The 20006-nt window shown below is 40.0% G+C and overlaps 1 protein-coding gene across 3 annotated transcripts; it reads left to right on the forward strand.

Moving 5' to 3' along the window:
- The first annotated feature begins 206 nt into the window (after positions 1–206).
- On the forward strand, positions 207–18875 carry syt5a (synaptotagmin Va). 3 transcript variants are annotated; one of them, XM_021312827.2, is made up of 10 exons: positions 207–342; positions 7944–8107; positions 8382–8396; positions 10525–10712; positions 14104–14187; positions 15033–15200; positions 15289–15456; positions 16047–16164; positions 16245–16378; positions 18245–18875. In XM_021312827.2, the coding sequence occupies exons 2-10, from the start codon at positions 7951–7953 to the stop codon at positions 18452–18454; spliced, it is 1242 nt and encodes a 413-aa protein (XP_021168502.1). In that variant the 5' UTR covers positions 207–342; positions 7944–7950; the 3' UTR covers positions 18455–18875. The 3 variants fall into 3 exon arrangements, with proteins under 3 accessions (XP_021168502.1, XP_012711866.1, XP_012711864.1); XM_012856410.3 differs by lacking the exon at positions 207–342 and adding an exon at positions 3145–3256; XM_012856412.3 differs by lacking the exons at positions 207–342; positions 8382–8396 and adding an exon at positions 3144–3256.
- Positions 18876–20006: the final 1131 nt, after the last annotated feature.

Consider the following 20006-nt stretch of genomic DNA (forward strand, 5'->3'; position numbering starts at 1 on the left):
CTTTGCCTGATCTAAAAATTTACTCGATCACCTGAAGTATGTCAGTTTGACAAAAAAGCAAAAACAGATATATTTTCACAGCAGACAGTGTTGAAGATACACAAATGACGTTTCTTTGGATAAGCTGGACAAAAAGAGTTTTTGAAGAGCAATTGGTCAGTAAGTCGCTGGCGTTGAGGGATATAGGGAAGATTAACACAGGAGGGGGAGGGGAGAGAAGGAGCTGGACGTGGGCACAGCAGCTTCCATTCAGTCAGAGTTGGTGGATTTCTGGCGAATAACCCTTGCATGCTACAGAAGAATAATAGATAAAAAAAGATAAAAGGAAGGGCGACATATCAGGTGAGTTATGATGTTTTATATGTTTTTTTAAAGTTTCATTAGAGCCCGTTATCACAAAATTGAGACATTAGTGCACCTTTTCAATTTCAATTGTTGATTTTTATGATTCATTTTCTGAATATTAATGTTTTAGGGACAGCGTATTCCTGATACGTTTTTTCTGCCGTAAGCGTTACAGTATTCCCTTAATTTATATTAAATCTGCCAGAAAAAGAAATAAATAACACGACAGGAGGGGAATAGCGGCAGGGTTAATTAAACTCTCTGGTTCAGCGCTAGTTTTAAGCTTCAAATTTAATTCTTTGACTGTTCCCCAGGAAAGTTTATAGATGAGAGCCACATTTGATTTTAGATGGTGTACAGTGTTCCCAAAGTGGCACAGATTAGTTTAAGTGGCTTACTGAAGGCTCAAGCTGCATTCGTAGTGTCCATGTTCACGTGAAGTCACCTGCAGCAGGCTGATAAACAGGCTGGTGTTTTTATGACTGTTAAGACAGATCAGTTTTATTTCTCAGATTTGTGATTGCTTTGTCAGCCTCATTTCCTACATTTTGAGATAAAATCAAAGCCTGCTTTTGGAAAGCGTTTACACCTCCTTGAACTTTCCTCCATTTGCCCACAACGCAGCAATTAAACTTCAGTGTAGTTTGTGAGATTTTATCACAGACCAACACATTGCTCCATGTCATTAAGTTTATGGGAAATGATTCCCGGTTTTCAAAAGCGTTTAGAAGTAAAACTCTGAAAGTGTGAAAAATGAGTGTTTCCCCTAGTGTTTTGTAGAATCATCCTTCACTGAGACATGTCTCTGAGGATATGTTTCTAGCTGCTTTGGACATCTAGACAATGAGATTTCTGCCTATTCTTTTATGCAAAATTTTCTCACGTTTCATCAGATTGAATGGAGATCAGTAAATGAATTGGATTCAGGTCTTGACTTTGACAGGCCAATCTAACAAGTCAACGTCACTGATCTAACCCATTCCAAAGGAGTTCTGTATATCCTGCTTAAGATTTAAGCTCTGCCCCAGTCCAGAGTTTTCTGCTGTCTCCGACAATGTTTTCTCCCAGGGTTGCCTTTTATATAACCCCATCCATCTTCCTGGAGACTCTTGCCAGCTTCTCTGTTCCTGCTGAAGAAATTTAGCTTCTTTATGTAGCATCAGTTCACAATGTTGCCTCAGTGCACTTTACAATAATAAAAAGTCAATTCAGACATTCATAATAGATACAGAATCCAAGTAATTTACATCCATTCCAATTGATCCTAGTTAAGCGATGCAGTCAAGCTGAGTTTATTATTCAAATTGGTCAAAAGCTTTTTATTTGTCTAAGGAAAGCCAGTAGATTGCTTTGAGTCATGACATTCCCTCCTCCTGGATGAGCATATAGTATCAGTGGACAGTTGCTGGCATTGTGTCGTTGGCTTTGCAGCAATCCTTCATAACAAACATGCATGTAGCGACAGTGGAGAGGAAAACTCTCTTTAAACTGGAAGAAACCTCCAGCAGAACCAGAACCAGGCTCAGCATGAACGGCACTTCACTCTTAGACTGCTGGTTTGCTGGTGGAATGGCTTACCGGATGGATGGGTTAAATTTCAGAGGTGGATTCTTATTTACTATTTAGGTGACTTCTGAAAGCATTTGGTTTGCTGGATTTTATTATGGGCCACCGGAATAAAAGTGACTGAAGAATATTTACTGAAGAATAATTCTCCTTTCTCAATGCACTATTTTGTGTTGGTATAGCCTTTAAAATCCAAATAAAACACTCTGAAGTTAGTGGCAGTAACGTGAATAAAATCTGAATGAAATCTATGGATATGAAAAATGTAGAAGGCACTGTATTTCAGTCAGTATCCTTCAGCTTCTTTAAGTTTTGAGGTGACTACACGACCCACCTGGCAAACCAACATGAAACACAATTTTTCCTCTTTGAGGCATTTTAATTTTGCATCCAGTAAGGATGCGTTTTCCTGGGGAGGGTTTTCATTCACTGGGAATAGTTCTGTAGGAGTTGCTGGAGAGAATACATCTTACTCTGACATCAGAGTACAGTACGATGGGCTGGAGGAGGCAGCTGGGCAAAGGGAGCTCTTCAGCTGTTGCTCCTGCATTCTATTCTTGGATAATTGGAAGAATGTGGATACACAGATGGAGTGACAGACTGACGGCTGGATGAATGGGCGGATGTATGGATGGATGGAGCGGTGCGAAAGATGGATGTTTGTATGCGTACATTTAGCCATAAGATTCTTTAACAATATACTGTTCATTTCTGAGCCATTCTAACCTAGATACAGGCCAAACAGAAACAACAGTACCCACGTCATAGAAGAAAGGATAATAAAATAAATCCATATCACTGGAGGATTTGGGTAAATTCATTTAAGGATAAACACCTTATGTATGGCAGTTATTCACCACACTGAGGTCGTGCTCTCTAATCCTCTGCAGATCCCATCTGGGCCCCGCTACCTAAGCTCGCTACCTAAATCAGGTCTGATTCTGGAAATATGGCCATTCTGTGTGTCTGGGTGAGCAGGACATCAGCAGGTTGGGATGGTTGAAGCTGGATGGATCACAGGCCAAAAGGGAAAAGTGAAGGAAATGATGACAGGATGGGCGGGCAAAGGGGAGGAAACTCAAAGCGGGAGCAGCAAACTGTCCTTAATTTGTTTAATCCTAGGATTTCTGGATTACCTCCGCCAATTAATCTTGTTACACAGCAGTGCTGCAACAGAGGGATGTCTACTGTGGGTGAGGCCTCTGTGTGTGTCTGTTTAAATCTCACTTTTCATCTATGGGGGTAAGAACTGACAGCTGGAACTCCTTACAGGCATGACAGCACAAAAATGGACAGATTCTTTTAAAAATTATTTCTATTCCATTTATTCACAGCCACACAAAAGGTAAATATCACACTCTCCATTCATTGTACTTTAAATTATTACACAGGATTATATTCATTAAGGCTTAGTTTGAATAGGGAGAGACAAGATATGGGGTAAAAAGCTGGAATTTGCAAATTAGTTTATTGATCTTTATGATTGTCTACGTATTACCATTAAAATGGGTTTGCCATGTTGCGAAAGAATAAGCTTTGATTCAAGTAATTAAGTGATATACAAAGAATTAGCTTTGTTGAGGTTGTGGGATTGTTTACCTGGTTAAAAGATAAATAGTTTTATTCAGAACATATAAAGATGCCTGTTGTGCAACACTGATGTGAAAGTCAGTGTGATGCCATTTCAACCTGGAAAGACACAGACAGAAGAGACAATAAAAAAAAAAATTGACTTAAATCAGAAGGTTCTTTGGGGTTCGGACCTTGCCAAAAGACGTGAAAGATGCGAATATCTATGAGCTTGGATGATCATTTTAGGATTGGGATTAGTGAAGTCTTCCCCCGGCGGCCCGGACACTGGTGATGGAGGCCAAAGGAGATAAAGAAGCCACACTGCAAAAACAGAACTAAAAATAAGTTAAAATTTTCTTGAAATGAGTGTATTTGTACTTTATTTGAGCAGGTAAATAAGATAATCTGCCAGTGGAACAAGACTTTTGCACTTAAAATAGGAAGAACTTATCTGCATTAACTTATTTCAAGTGCGTTATATCTAAATATCTTATTTTAGGGGTAAAATTACTCATTCCATTGGCAGATAATGTTATTTACCTGCTCAAATGAAGTACAAATACACTAATTTCAAGAAAATTTTAACTTATTTTTAGTTCTGTTTTTGCAGTGCAGGTGGAGTCTGTGAAAGCGGAGGAGGAGATGTGTTGGAGTTGGGTCAAAGTTCAGCTGAAGAGCAGGAGAGTCTGTGCATGGCAGGCTTTATAAGCAAAGCCTTGTAGGATGATTGGTTGCATAAGTTGACTGCAGGTAGATGATGAGGAGTACCAGACAAACAGAAGGCCTGTGAAGGAGCCTTCAATTTAGTGACGGCAAAACAGTGCCATCTTGTGGTGACACCGTAGCTGAAGGAACTCTGCAGTGAAAACATTTCTCATTGAAAAAAATCTGCAGCATAAAAGGACAATATCATCATAAGTTTCTACTTTCTAACGACGTTTGACTTATCAGTGTTAGATTTTCCAATGTTTAGTTTTTTTATGATTTTTATTTTACAATGCCAGATCTCTTTTATGACATTGCAAGCTGTCACCGGTTTAGCTCCATGTAGCTCTTCATAGCCTCCCTTTCCTGTCAGCTCACTTTGGAAAATAGTGCCATAAAAATGATATAAAAGAAGTACTGAAACTCTGAGTTCTTTTAAATCAAGGTAATAAACCTAATTGTTTAGAGTTACCTTTGAATGTTAATGTTCAATTCAAACTGTTGTATTTCATTAAAACTTCATTAGAAAAATACTGTGAAAAAAGATTAAGTAGCAGAATTGATGTAGAGTCGTTATAAAATGAATTAAGGGGCAGATATAAGATTGCTCTTCTCTTTCCTCCTTTTCATTAAAGTTGAATTGATTTTGGGAGTGTGTGCATTCGGGAGTGTGTATGGATTTTACAGTTATTTTTGAATAAAATAAAATAAACTGAAGCTTCTAGTCCAACTTATCTTGACCGGTTGCTATTATTCAACTGCAATGTAATTTCCACTCTTTTCTTTGTTCTGTTCATGTACCGCACTTTGAATTGTCTTGTTGCAGAAATGTGTTATACAAGTAAGCTTGCCTTGCCTAAAGGTGATTATATAATCTTACTGAATCCTGAGACATGCCCAGTTTTTCATACACAGCCTTTTGAAATTTTGCTAATTGAACATTCCCAGTGTGGACCCCTTTGTGGTGTAGTGAGAAAAGTTTGTGTGTTTTGGTGCTGGGGACCTGGATTAGGTTGCATCAGGAAGGGCATCTGGCGTGAAAACTTTGCCAAGTCTGTTCGAGTTGTAGATTTGCTGTGGTGACCCCTGATCGAGGGAGCAGCTGAAAGGACCAAACACCAAACAATCACGGTGTGGAACCTGCTGTGTTTTTCATCAGATTGAGGCCAGATTGCATACATTCAGAACCTGGCATAGACCAGATAAATTTTGTTATGACTTCATGGGAAAACCCTCAACATTGAAAGAGTATGTACTTTCTTTTTCTCATGACATGACATGTCATGAGAAAAAGAAAGTGTCTTTAAAGAAGACACATAAAATCCCGTACCTCTGGTAAACATCAGCTGTAAAGGAGCTTCAGCGATGTTACAGAGGGCAAACAAAGACCTTGTGAAGATGCTGGTTCAAACCAGTAAGAGAGAGTCAATAGCCACAGTGGAACAACTCCTATACCAACATGGGATGAAATGCCACTCGGAGATGCAGAAGCCATTTCTCCAAAAGCAACATAAAAAGCCAGATTGCATTTTGCAAAAATATGCAGGGATAATGATCTTCCTTTTGAAGACATGTTCTGTGGTCTGATGACACTAAGATTACAGTGTTTTGAGGAAAACAGGGAAGCTTGGAAGCCTGAGAACTGAGAACCGGCAGCGTTGTGTTTTGCTGCAGGAGGGAGTGGTGCACTTAACAAAACATCTGGCATTATGAAGAACTTGAAAATATTGAACCATCATCTTGATACATAAGCCGGGAAGTGAAAGCTTGAGCACAAATATAGCTTCTAAATGGACAGTGATCATAATCACATTACCACTTTACTTACAAAAGGGCTTGATGATGATGAGGTAAATGTTTAATGTGGCTGTCACACAGCAGTAGTCTCATTGCAATAGAAAAATTGTGAGCAGAGCTGAAGTAGTTGGTGTGAGCAAGCCTGACTCAGTTACACCAGTTCTGTCAGGGCGAATGGGCCAACATTATAGCAAAGCAAAAGGGATCCCTGATTGTCTTACAATTTAAAGTGGAATTCCACCAAATTCGAAGAAAATGTGCATAAGCATTAATATATTTAGAAAAGTAAATCTGCTCTCTAGTTTTTCTGAGATTTAAGCAAATGAACATGATATTGTTAATCCTACCCAGCCTAAAACAGGACATATACACAAACAAAACAAATCGGTATCTAATCTTTGCACAAAAAGTAAATACATTTCTATGTATTTGTTTTTTTTTTGTTTCAGCAGTGCTTCTCAGTATTAAATTGCATGCAGTTGAAAAACAGTTTATTTCCATTTAAATGCTTCTAATATTTGTAAGGAAAACAGGTTGTGTGTGTAGAAAACTAGCTAATTCCTTACTGCCAATACCAACGTGCTTATGATAATGCTGTCTTTCATTGAACCACATGATGGAAGTTTGAAGAAACAGGAGATATTTCCAATTAAACCAATTCATTTAAAAAAAAGGAGCCTCAACTAGGGCAGAACTTTATACAACCACAACAGCCTGGTGCCTCCACCTCTTCCTCATGATGGTCAGCAGTGTGGTCACATTCTACCGTTGGGAGGCCTCTCATTTCCCAACCAGAATTTGTTTTGGGTCAGCCAATGTAGTCATGTTGGTGTTCCGACATGAACAGCATGCTCATGCTGATCCCACATATAATCAATGGGTTTGAGGCTAGGCCAGCAGGCAGTCTTTCCTCCTCTCCACTTCCATATATTATATATGTTGGTGTTAATCCCTGATAAACCTCAGTCAGATCTTTGAGACTAGTTCATTCCCTAACAGTGGAGATATGAAATTGGTACTTGTAGCAAATATATCAATATTTCTCTGCAATGAGAAGGTCTTAAAGGGGCCTAGTCATGGATTATGACCATAAACTTCAAATCTTCAAATTGACATTAGTGTTTACTTAGTCCTTTGTGAGCCTGAAAATAAGTTTGTACCAGGTGCAATCAGTGGAGACCTGAGATGTCCCCGCCAGTGCTAAGTGATGGAGCCGATCAAAGGAGCCCAGAGAGCTCGATCTGATGCAGATGCTGTCTCAAGACTAATATGATCCAACAAAAGATCTCTATACTGATTGATACTGAGAATTCATTTGGTTTTCCAATTCATGAGGATAATTTTCTTTGCAAAACATAAGGTAGTGAAAGCCATGCAAACTGATTTTTTTCCCCAAAGTTCTTTCATCAAAGTTACCCAGCAAGCAAACTGAAGGGTTATAATAAATAATAATAATAATAATAATAATAATAATAATAATAATAATAATAATAATAATAATAATAATAATAATTGAACATAATTGATCTCACAATGGAGAAATTCCTGCATTTTAACCCATCCCCTTGGGCAGCAGTGGGCTGCCACTGTGTGGAGATAGAGTAATACATCATCTGCATAAAGACAAATTTTATGCTCTATTTTCATGCATATGACAGTGCCCTGACTTGAAACTGAAGAAGAAGGTTCACCGTTTGTGAGGCACTCTAATTTAAAGAGGGTATTCTTGGCCCAAGGAACTCTGTGGTATTGCTGTAGTTAATGTATCGTAATATAGTTGTTAATTTAATGGCTACTGAATAAAACAACGAGTGAGGCAACAGTAAGAATGATCGATAAATGTGTCTGTGTGAAGTCAGTCCTAAATGTAATTTCTGCTAACTCCAGTCTCCATAGTTCAGTTAGAAAAACTCAAAATCATTCATCCGTTGTTTTCTGCCGACCTTTGTTTTTTTCAGAGCAGTAATGCCGTTGGTCAACATGGCAGCAGTGCGGCTTCCAAGGGCGGCAGAGGAAGAGGAAAGGGAGCCGCGGCCTCCCCCGCCACCCCCATCCCACCGATCCAACCACCAGTTTGCCAGCATGAAGAACAAGTTCTTCAATGAGCTCACACACCTGCCAAGTGAGAGCACAATATTGTGGAGGCAGTTCTCATATCTTTGAGTTTGCAGGAAAGAATGCATTGCTCGTACATGATATGACTGTGATGCCCAAAAATCTGTTTAATCTTATGGAATATATCATATGAAATGGACCAGGTGTTGGGCCCCTCATGCTTTCCTTCGTCATCTTCTTTCCCTTCTGTCATTTTATTTTCCATTGATTTGCTGTGTCACGTTTTCATTCTACCTTTTCTTATTTCCTCCTCATGTGAACAATGTGTCCTGTTCATCAAGATCATAAACTCAAGAGTAAGTCCATCTTGTGCATCACCCCATCACATGTGTAACGTTGGAAAAACACGCTTCACAACAAAGTCTGAAATCTTAGAAAAGAAAATAATTGCCCTGAATGGTTCAGATAAAACACAATCTGGTAAAAAAAAAAGAAAAAAAAAAAAAAAATGAAAGAAAAAAAGAAATGCCATTGGGGCCCACGAAGTAAACAAAGACACTTTCTAGCGACTTTAACTGTAAAGGTGCGTTCACACTCAACACGAACAAGGCAAATGGAGCGAGTGATTTACATGTTGTTCCCATGTAAAGGCGCGATCAGGAGCGGATTAATGGTTGGTGATGCAAACAATGTGTTTCATATAATGCGAACTGTGTGAGTGAAGCCAAACAACAAACAACATGTGTGTGTGGATGTGTGACTAGAGCGAAGGAAATTTTTTGCTTGAGTAAATTTGAGTCGTGTAAACCAATCAGGGACTGGATTTTGTTGTGATGCAGGGTAAAAGAGCACATCGGAAACATTTTTTTTTTTCATTCAAAATGGAGGATAAATCTCTTTTGAGCGCTGAAAAATTTGCCTTGTTCACATTCAGCGTGAACGCACCATAACAGTCTCACTTATAGGCAGTTTAGCACTCCTTACAAAGGGCAACCCCCTGCAAAGATCAAACAGTGCTAGAAATCTTGTGGAGAAACTTCTGGGTAGTGTTAAGAACTGATCGCCTCCAGTTGCGCTCACCCCAAGTGAGTCAGTAGTGATCGCTCCTTTGACCGTGTTTCGTCCTCCATCTCCCCAGCCTTCAGTGCCTCAACACCTGTCTTCACTTCTTCTTCCCCTTCCCCTGATTTTATCCTACCTGTATGGAAGATCAAGAGAGTCCAGACCAGTGTTTGTTTTCCATTCATTGTTGGACTGATATCTCTGTCTGATGTTTGGGACACGATTTCGTTGCAACAAAAAACATGGCAAGATCTGGGATCTTATACTGTTTGACTAATGAGAAACAAGTGCTTTGCATATTTTGTGTGTCAGTTACACCTGTTAGCCACGTGGGGAGAAAAAGTGATTAAACTTCCCTTTTAGCGGGAGGAGCTTTTAATCTTGTCTGCCAAACAGACAAGATTAAGTAAAACAACCGTTTTTTTGCGTTTTCAGTGTTGGCCAATAAAAGGTTGCTTGGAGTCATTTCAAGTTTGATCAGGTCCAAACAGACGTAATTACCAATTTAAATAGAATAGGGTGCAATACAATGTGTTTAGGCAATGGTATAACAATAAATGTAATTAGAAGTTAGATTTGCGTCTTTTTTTTGTTAGAATGTCTTTGTAGAATTCATAAAATACATTCTCAATGGTTAAGTACATGGTAATTGGGATGAAATGGTTGGTTTACAGATATGAAATGGATGAAGGAAGGAACAAATTGGCAACGAGAGGGTACACAAACCGGGTATGAATTGGTAAGGAACTGAATAGAGCCAGAGCCATTTTTACGGGTCATAATCAAGCCAATGTGAATTTATTTCTCTCAATAGTAAATGAACACGTTTCACAGGCTACTCGAGCAGGTGTCCTGCATGTTTTCCATGTATCCCTGGTCCCTGGATCAAATTAGTTGTTCATTATCAGGTCCTGTAGCAGCTACCCAATGAGATGACCGAGTCATTTGTATTCACAGTGTTAGAGCAGTGACACATTAAAATCAGGTAGCACAGCACCTCTTGAGGACTTGAGCTGGACAGCCCTATGTACACTGCTATGTGTAACAGCGGTCTGTTAAGACCGACATTTACTGTGACTTCCCTAACAAGGCAGCCATATTGGATGCTAAACTTGGAGCCGCAGGGAAACTTCTGATATTCCCCACAGGAATTCTGACTTCATGTGGCATTTATGAAGTATTTTCACATTGGAGCTAAGAAAATTTGGATTTCAAGGACTAATAGAATTTATTGTGTTCATTGCATTTCGCCCTTGTAACTGGTCTCAAGCTTTTAAACCACAAATTCATTGAGGGACAAAGTAAAAAAAAAAGTAAAGGCTGGATGAACTGTAGTATCACGCCTAGTTTTTTTAGAATCACTGCTGTTCTTAAAGCAAAGCAAGTCTACCCTGCCTTTAACCTTCCTTCTCCTTTCCCCAGTGCCCATGTGGGCTGTTGGTGCCATCGTGGTTGTGGTCCTTGCCCTTGTCGCCTGCCTGGGATTCTGCATCTACAAGAAATGTTTCAATAAGGGCAAGAAGGCAAAGAAAGCTCGCGAGAGGAAAGGTGGAGGAGGGAGGGGGCGGAGAAAGAAGGATAAGGAGGGAGAGGAGGGAGATGAGAAAAAGGTGAGAAAAATAAATATTCATGACTTCTATTGTATTTTGTGTTGTTGAATAATTCTGCAAAGGGTTAACCATATCGTTATTTTCAGGCGACTGTTTTGTAGAAAGCTCCAACAGTGGTTGTAGTAGTTGGCAGGGTCCACGTTTGTGGCCGACTTCGTCCCACAGTCATGCATGGCAGGTTAAACATTAACTCAACTGACTGTAAGCTGGCAGCCTTGTTTGGGCTTTTCTGTCCAGTAGCAACCCCAAACAGGTAAAAACAGGGACAGAAATGGGTGGATATAGGCACTGTGGGCTTTAAATAAGGACAAATGTATTCAGATTTAAGTATTCTTTTGTTTCACCTCTTCAAATGATTTGCAAACCAAGATTTCAATTTTTAAACAGCTGAAAGCAGTATTTGTCATATGGCGTTATAGACACAGAGAAATCTGACCTTGCCTAACCTTTGACCGAGACTTGTGCAGAAGGCACCCCATCATAACATTAGATTGAGTTGAAATAATGGCATACCCTGCAGATGATGATCCTGTGATCATTAAATAATGTCCAAATTTGATGTATATGACTGTAGATGTTATGATAAACTGCTTATTTAGTTTGCTGTCAACACATGCCAAAAACTGCTGCTTCAGTGAATGGTCGTATTCTTCTAGTTTATAACACGGTGAGTTCTAGAAGTCTAAAAAATAATCTATTTTTTTATTAAGCTGTTTGATATAAAGAGGCAAACTCTAAGCAGTATTTTGTGGACAAGCTCTCAGTGAGTCAGAATGACGGCCTTTCAAACGAAGAAAATCGTAGAGCCAGAACCATAAAGAGAGTCAGAATTAAAACCAGCTTGATCCACTTGTTTGAAATATGGTTATGTTGTGTTTTTTATTTTATTTTAACAACCCGGATGTGAAGTCCTAGTGGAGAACTTAGTCGGCGGTCATTGTCAGGAGAGGAACCACTGTTTGGTCAAATGTTGACCTTCACAGCTAAACAGCAAATGCTTTCCTACAGTCGTTATGGTTAAACATTTACCTGAATAAATTGTGATTAATAAATATATTTACTTTGTATGGGCTTTATATAAAGTGGTGAGAGAAAAAAACGTTTGCCCCCCTTATTTGTTTGTCACATGTAAATGTTTCTTATTATCAATAAGATTATTAGATATTATTAGACAAAGATTACACATAAAACACAAGATGGTGTTGTTTTAAATTGTGTGTTTTTTTTAAATGCAAATAAATAAATAAATTCATAAAATAAAATAAAAAATTGAAATGGGCCTGGTTTAAAATGTGATTCCCCACTAAACTATTAGGTGGTGGGGCCACCGATAGCAGCAACAACTGGCATCAAGCATTTGCGTTATTGGGTCTTTTCTATTACTGTGGAGGACTTTTGACCCAGTCATCTCTACAAAACATTCCAATTTAGCCATAGTGGAGAGTTTTCCAGCATGAATTGTTATTTTAAATTTTTTCTAAGGCCATCCCACAGCATCTCAATCAGATTCAGGTCAGGACTTTGACTAGGCTACAAAGTCGTTTTTTTTTTTTCTTTAGTAATTCAAAGGTGGACTTGCTGGTGTGGGTTGGATCATTTTCCTGCTGCAGGACCCAAGTGCCCTTCAGCTTGAGGTTATGAACAGACAGCTGGACATCCTCCTCCAGGATATTTTGGTAGACAGCAGAATTCATGGTTTCTTTGGTTACAAGTCTTCCAGGTCCTGCAGCAAAACAGCCCCAGACCATCACACAACCACCACCATATTTTAATGTTGGTATGATATTCCTTTTCTGAAATATCATACCAACTATTCACTCTAAAACTTTTTGGAAAAACTGTATTCACACTATATTTACTTTACTCTCATCAGTTCACATGACATTTCCCCCAAAGCAATGGGGACCACAAAGATGTCTTCTAGATTTTTTTTGACAAGTCTTAATGTTCTTTTTGCCTAGCAGTGGTTTTTGTCTTGGACCTCCAGCATGCAGGCCCTTTTTGCCCCGTCTCTTTCTGATGGTGGAGGCATGTACTCTGACCAAAGCTGAGGCAAGCAAGGCCTGCAGGTCTTTAGATGTTGTTGTGGGGTCTTTTGTGAACTCTTGGAATAATGGTCTCTTGTGGTAGTTTAAGTGTACCGGTCATTCCCAGAAAGTTTACAGCTTTTCCATGTTTTTGCCATTGGTGGATAATGGCTCTCGCTGTGGTTTACTGGAGTCCCAGAGCCTTGCAAATTGCCTTATAACCTTTTTCAGACTGGTAGATCTTGATTACTTTGGTAATCATTCCTTCCTCAATTTCTTGGGATTGTGGCCAGATGTATGGCTTTTGAGGATGTTTTGGGGCTACCTAACTATGTCAAGCCGGGCCTATTTAAATGTTTTCTGCCTTGTTTTCTTGCCTAGTGAAACTGAAGTCAGAAAGCAAAGTAAAGAGAGAAAGATCCATATTTAGTCCCTCAGAGGACAAATTTGTTTCGGCCCTTAGGGAGCAGTGTGCTGCCACACAGTGGTACACTGGAATAACTCTGTGGTCAATGTCTTGCTCATGGACCCAGAGCGACAGACTGAGTTTCAAAACAGTGACCTTTGTGACCTCTCCAAGACGCAAACAACGGGCTTCCTAACCAGTAGGCCACCATTCCCAGGTTTCCTAAGATGTGAGACAATACAGTGTTAAGATGAGCCGATTAGCTAATCTTAACAGTCTGGGGGGCCCAGACATAGGATGATCCCCTGGCTGAACTGGTTTGAAACACATACATATATGATACGTATGATGCTGCCGATAGATACGCTTCTTTCTTCATGAGGGTAGCATTCTCTCATGTCATCTTCCAAGACAGTGAATACGGGTATTGATGAATCGGCTTATTTTCTAGCTTGCCCAAGCTGTTTGTTGTCTTCACAGTTTAACTGATGGAGATAGCTGCAGCATGAGACTCACAGATCTCCATTTCTGATTGTAATCTGAGCTTAGCTGTCCGCAGTTATTTGGCTTTTGTCCAAGTTGAGACCTGTAATGGAGACATCCGTGCTCTGAATAGACACAACAGCCTCACGCAGAATAGGACAATATGACAGACTGGTAGAGAAGCTTGAAATATGCAGCACCGTTGTGAAAAACCACTTGAACTTGGAAATGTGTCGGTTAGACCCTGCCTGTATTGTTTCCACACGTCTATGGTTAATCACAGCTGGGCTTTGACTGCCCATGGTGAAATAGTTGTTAAAGGTTTACAACCACCTAAAGACATTCATATTTCTTTTGCCCCTTTTCTGTTATTGTGTTCATGCTGCTTTTTCCAAGACTTCCGGTAATCAAAGGAAAAAGTGTCTGAGTTTGACAACATCACCATTAACTGTTTGCCACTCTGTAATTCTTTCAGGATGGAGAGGAAGAGAAGGAAGAGGAGAAGGAGTTTTTAGGCAAACTGGAGTACACGTTGGATTATAACTTTACTGATAATCAGGTACCCAGCGCTCACAAACTTAACACAGAATGCAATTCCTTCAATTAGCAGAACTAGAGAAACTAGAATTCAACTTTGTCACCAAATAGTTTGGTAGGTACCTGCACCTACAGGTACATACCAACCTACCCCTCCCCCCTGAAAAAGTACCAGTTTAGTTGGTAAAGGGGCATATTCATCCAAATATATGGCTTTCTCTCTGCCTGGTCATTGGTCAGTCCCAGGCAAGCTAAACTTTAGCTAAACTTTAGCCCGGAAACCAGCCAGTTGAAACATCAACATTTTAGGTTGCATTCTTGTGGATGTATCTGTGTTGATGCTGGGCGCTCCATGAGCTCGCTGAGCACCCAGTATCAACACTGAGCTATCTTGGATCTAAGCTTCAAATATTGTTGTAGCAGAGTAGAGGCTAAGAGACCTCCCAGTATTATTTTCCTACTTGTTTCTATATGTAAATACATCACACAGCCTGTCAAAAGGAAAGAAAACAAAGTTGTCTGTGGAAGAATGCATTAGCAAGAGATGTCAACAGTTGCTCAAAACTTGTCCCACATGACACCTTTTGGAGTCTTTTCACATTTCTGCTTTTCTTTGGTAGGGAATTGATTGAGGTTTGAACATAAACAAGCTTCATCAGGATATAAAATGTGATGCGTTATTATGTTTTGCTGGTAAAAATAGATAATGCTATATAGAGTTTGGTCTCCACACTGAAAATATTTCACTGTCATAATTTTTATTTAGAGATTGTCACACTGTTAAACTTTTCAATGTGGCTTGACAAATGTATGTATTACACAGTTTGGTACTTGAACTCATCTTTCTGCTCTTGTTTTCTCCTCCAGTTGATAGTTGGCATACTCCAAGCTCAGGACCTTCCAGCGATGGACATGGGCGGAACCTCTGACCCTTACGTTAAAGTCTACATGCTGCCAGACAAGAAAAAGAAGTTTGAGACCAAAGTTCAGCGCAAGAACCTCTGTCCTGTCTTTAATGAGACTTTTACGTTTAAGGTCTGTAATCTGAGACAGTTCTACAGTACTATGGCATTTCCCAAAACAAATCATACCTGAATTTGCTGTTAACGCTCTGCCTTTCCAGATCCCTTATAGTGAGCTGGGTGGTCAAATTCTGGTGTTGCAAGTTTTTGATTTTGACCGTTTTGGAAAACATGATGTAATCGGTGAAATCAAGATCCCAATGAACAGCATAGACCTTGGACAACCAATACATGAATGGAAGGATCTAGTTGGTGGAGAAAAAGAGGAGGTAAAGGTTTCTTTTCTTAACCTGACTCTGCCAGATAGATTTGCTCCGCATATCCATCTGGAAACCTTCCGTTGAAGTAATTTTGGGAAGGGGCGAAAGTACTGGTTAGCTGATTGGCCTATGTTGGTGATAGACGGGCCAAATGAACCAATCAGATTCGTCGTCACTCTGTTACGAGCGACGACGAAAACACAACCACAAGCCAAGCTACTCTTGCTGCTGCAGGTAAAGGCTCGTTAGCTCAGCAAAGAAATACTCTGTAATTCCGATAAAACTTGCTCGATAGCCACGCTAACGCTAGTTTCATCGGCTGAAGCCACCATGTTGTTTAGACTGAACTGACGCGCTTCCCGTTGCGTCACACCTCAACCCGCCTCAAAGCCAACGCTGATTGGACGTTCGTTTGGTGAACGGCTCCAAATTTTCTTTAACGGAGAGTAGCCAGACTGATCTGCGAGTGAAACCTTGAAAGCTCGCGAGATCAGGATGGTCTCACGAGGCTATTCTTTTCTATCTCCCAAAGAAAAACTTGCCATTTCCAATATTTAGACTACAACAAATGCTTAATGTTTTTGTTGTGTTTCCGACAGCAAGAGAAGCTGGGTGATATCTGCATTTCCCTTCGTTATGTTCCCACGGCCGGTAAGCTAACAGTAAACATCATGGAAGCAAAGAACCTGAAAAAAATGGACGTCGGAGGGCTGTCAGGTAAATTTGGCTCTCATGCATACAGCCTGTTAGTCGTCTAGTATTAGAGGTCTGTTTTAATTTGTATATGTCCCCCACAGATCCCTTTGTCAAGGTGGTTCTGCAACACAATGGCAAGCGAATCAAGAAAAAGAAGACGTCTGTGAAGCAAAACACTCTTAATCCTTACTTCAATGAGAGCTTTAGCTTTGAGATTCCCTTCTCTCAAATACAGGTTTGTACGATTCCCAGCTTAGCCATTATTTGCAATGTCAAGTTTGAACTGTTTATTTAGAATGTTCAAATCGGTTCGGGGAAAGGAGGGACATTCAGCAAAACCTTCCGAGCTGATTGGGCGAAACACCGCCTAGTGCCCGCCTACCAAAGCTTGGTTACAGCCAATCATGGCATCAAATGAAAATGTAAACAGCAGGTGTCATGAGAAGCCACAACAAGTTACGCTGGTTAAGGCACTTCTTGCTTTTGTTTTTTAAAAGAAGAAATCGTAGTTTCTGACAAAAGCGATGTGGTAGCAGCAGCTACGTGTTTGTCCTCCTGCACTTCAATCTTTATTTTGATTTTGCTGTTTCCCAAATGTACTGTATTTTTCGGACTATAAATCACACTTTTTTATAGTTTGGCCGATCCTGCGACTTATAATCAGGTGTGACTTATATATTAATTTTAAATGGTAATTCATTTTACGCAAAATGAACCAAGCAAACATTAGGGTGTTTAGCTGCAAGAGGGCGCTCCAGGCTTGTGAAAACTAAATGCTGCTCCTGTACCTCTTAAAAACTAATTCAAACGTTAACTAATAGACAAAAACGACTGAACACATGTTTTATGTTGTTTCGCTGTTTAAATATGCATTCATGCAGTGGAGAGTTGCGTGGTGCAGCTTGAAGCGTCCAGACCACAACAGAACCTTGCTATTGGGCCAATCCGGAGCACTAGCTCCGGATTGGAGTTGGTGGCTTGTTATTCTAATTTACCCTATTCAACCTCTCAGTTATGTTTCATATTATCCAGCCGGCTGTGGATGCAGTTGTGTAATTGAATAAGTTGCCTTACTAGATTAAATGTCAGTTTTTAGTCTTGGATTGTGTGAAACAAATGTAAGTAGTTCCCTGCGATAGACTGGCGACCTGACCAGGGTGTATCCCGCCTCTGGCCCATTGACAGCTGGAGATAGGCACCAGCAACCCTCGCGACCCCACAACGGATAGACGTGTTGGAAAATGGATGGATGGAAATTTAAGTAAATGCGACTTATGTGTTTTTTTCCCTTTTTGTGACACATTTTTTTCACTGATGTGACCTGTAGTCCGAAAAATACGGTATGTCCTGCCTTAAACCACAGTACTGCAATGTGATTGACCTGAACTGCTTTTGGTTTGGTCTTAAACAGTTAAAGGACCGAACAACCGCAAAGGATCCATCTTGAGGAACAAGATGGATTCTTGTGTTTGTGAACCAATATATAAATTCAGCTTGCAGGCAAGGTTACTATACCGTAGCGGGGAGCCAAATGCATATTGATTTTGAATGCGCAAGGGCTCTTAGCATAGCATGGTATTTATTGCTTTGGGGATCCTAAATCATTGCCCTTGGAGCCAGAGCAGGGACCAGAGAAACTATACAAAGCAACAACTTATGCAGAGCAATGCCAGCCAGAGTGGCTGCGGGGAGGTCTTATGGATCCCTACGGAAATTCTTCAATTTTCAATTACGTTGTTTACACTGGAGAGCTGCACTCTTGATATTGACCTCTGCTAGACGGTGCGAAGACCACCATATTCTGATTTATTTTTCCTATGTCATGGTGCTGCTTCGAGCTGATGTGAAGGGGAGGTCAGTGATTTTTAACACCTGGACGTAAAAAGAGAACTAAACAGAAAAGATGTAAAAACCAGCAATTTTTTGCGTTGTTAAATTTTATGTCAGTTTTAGGAAAATTTGCTATGTTTTTGTTAATGGAGCCGTTTATAGATCGAAGCAGTTTAAATGGAACAAGCAGAACTCAAAATTGATCCAGATAAGGAGAATTGAGCAAAACATTTAGGGAATACCTTTGACCCTCCTCTGTCTCCACACACAGAAACTCCAGGTGCTGATCACTGTGTACGACTACGACAAACTGGGCAGCAACGATCCCATCGGGAAGTGCTGGATCGGCTATGGCGCCTCAGGCGTCGGGCTGCGCCACTGGTCAGACATGCTGGCCAATCCCAGACGTCCTGTGGCCCAGTGGCACACACTGCTGCCTGAGGAGGAGGTGGATGCTGCTCTGAAGGCCCCCATCCGCTAACATGACCCATATGTACTCACATAAAGTACATACTGTATGTGACAATATTATCTGCAAAGGAGGTCTTCAAGGTGTCATTTTGCAGGAACTATTGTTTTATTTGTGATATTTTTCACTGGCATCTGTAATAGTTTACTTTATTTATTTCTGCATAAATTATTGGGTGCATAACATTAGTTAGAACAAAACAGCAGATCAGTGCATACAGTATACATGCTTACTAGTAAAGGAATTCAAGATGCACATTATTGGGAAATATTTTTTTGTAATTAATAATGAAATCCCACAGTTCCATCTTGATATTGTTCTTTCCTGTTTAATGTGAGTAAATTGTGCCATGCTGTTGTCACGTGGTCTATTAGCATCAAAATACTCTATTATGTATTATATGCTTTAAAAAAGAGATGGGAGATTTACTTAACCTAAAAAAAGACTCAATTTCCCACAAACCCTCACACTTCTCTATCATTTCTATATAGATTTTAGAACTGGCATGTAGACTTTTATGATCAGCAACAAAAGCACAAGACGACTGGCTAACCAAACCTTCATCAGGCTTATCTGCTGCCATCTTTAACATAACTTCTTCAGCAAACTGCACCAATGACATCTAAAACTGTGATTGCTTTTGTTTTGAGTTTTGTGATGGCAACTGATCCAAAAGTAAACGATTTTAAAGAAAATAACCGTGGTAACATAACAGTGGTAGAAAAAGTCAGGGCTCCCGTTAAAGCATTCTTGAAGGGATTGTGAAGAAATGTTGAGGCTTTGCTGAAATGCTCTAATCAGCTAATATCTTACCTCTTGTCAATAGCTCTCTAGGCATTTTCATGTTGTATATTAGTTGGTCCTTGAAGCTAATGGCTAACCTGAAAGAAGTCAAGACTGAAGCCAACTTCTACTGTCCTAAAAGAGCTCAGGGTTCAATATGTCGTGACGATTATTTTTAACTAAATTTCTTTTAACATTTAAACAGCTTTTGCATTTGCATTTGGTGGTTAATTAAAGAGCAGCTGGTGATTATATGCACAGAAAATGGAAATTGGAGGTGTTGCAACACTAATAATCTTCCTATGTGAAACATAGACAAAATGCATCATGAAAACATTTGGTCAGCATAAGTGTCCAATAGAAAAGTGAAACGGTGTGCAGTAGAAAGCAATTCAATTCAATTCAGTTTTATTTCTTTTGCACCAATTCACAACACATGTCATCTCAAGACACTTTACAAAATCAAATTTGTTCAAATCATACAGATTTGGCAAAAAGTTTCCTACCTAAGAAAGCCCAGCACACTTGACAAGCAGTATTCACTCCTCCAGAAAGAGCGTAGAGCCACAGTGGACAGTCATCTGTATTGTTGATGGCTTTTCAGCAATTCCTCATACTAAGCATGCATGAAGCAACAGTGGAGAGGAAAACTCCCCTTTAACAGGGATGAAAACCTCCACCAGAACTAGAACCAGGCTCAGTATGAACGGTCATCTGCCTCGACCCACTGGGGGTTACAGAAGACAGAGCAGAGACACAGAAAGCACAGCAGCACACACTG

Source organism: Fundulus heteroclitus, chromosome 16, assembly GCF_011125445.2.
Source record: "Fundulus heteroclitus isolate FHET01 chromosome 16, MU-UCD_Fhet_4.1, whole genome shotgun sequence".
Lineage (NCBI taxonomy): Eukaryota > Metazoa > Chordata > Actinopteri > Cyprinodontiformes > Fundulidae > Fundulus > Fundulus heteroclitus.

Bases quoted from the DNA above. Each gene is read 5' to 3' on its own strand.
- syt5a (XM_012856410.3), top strand. From the start codon at position 3,186: ATGACAGCACAAAAATGGACAGATTCTTTTAAAAATTATTTCTATTCC. The intron at 3,257-7,943 runs GTAAATATCACA...TGTTTTTTTCAG, and splicing joins TATTCACAGCCACACAAAAG to AGCAGTAATGCCGTTGGTCA. The intron at 16,165-16,244 runs GTAAATTTGGCT...TGTCCCCCACAG, and splicing joins GGACGTCGGAGGGCTGTCAG to ATCCCTTTGTCAAGGTGGTT.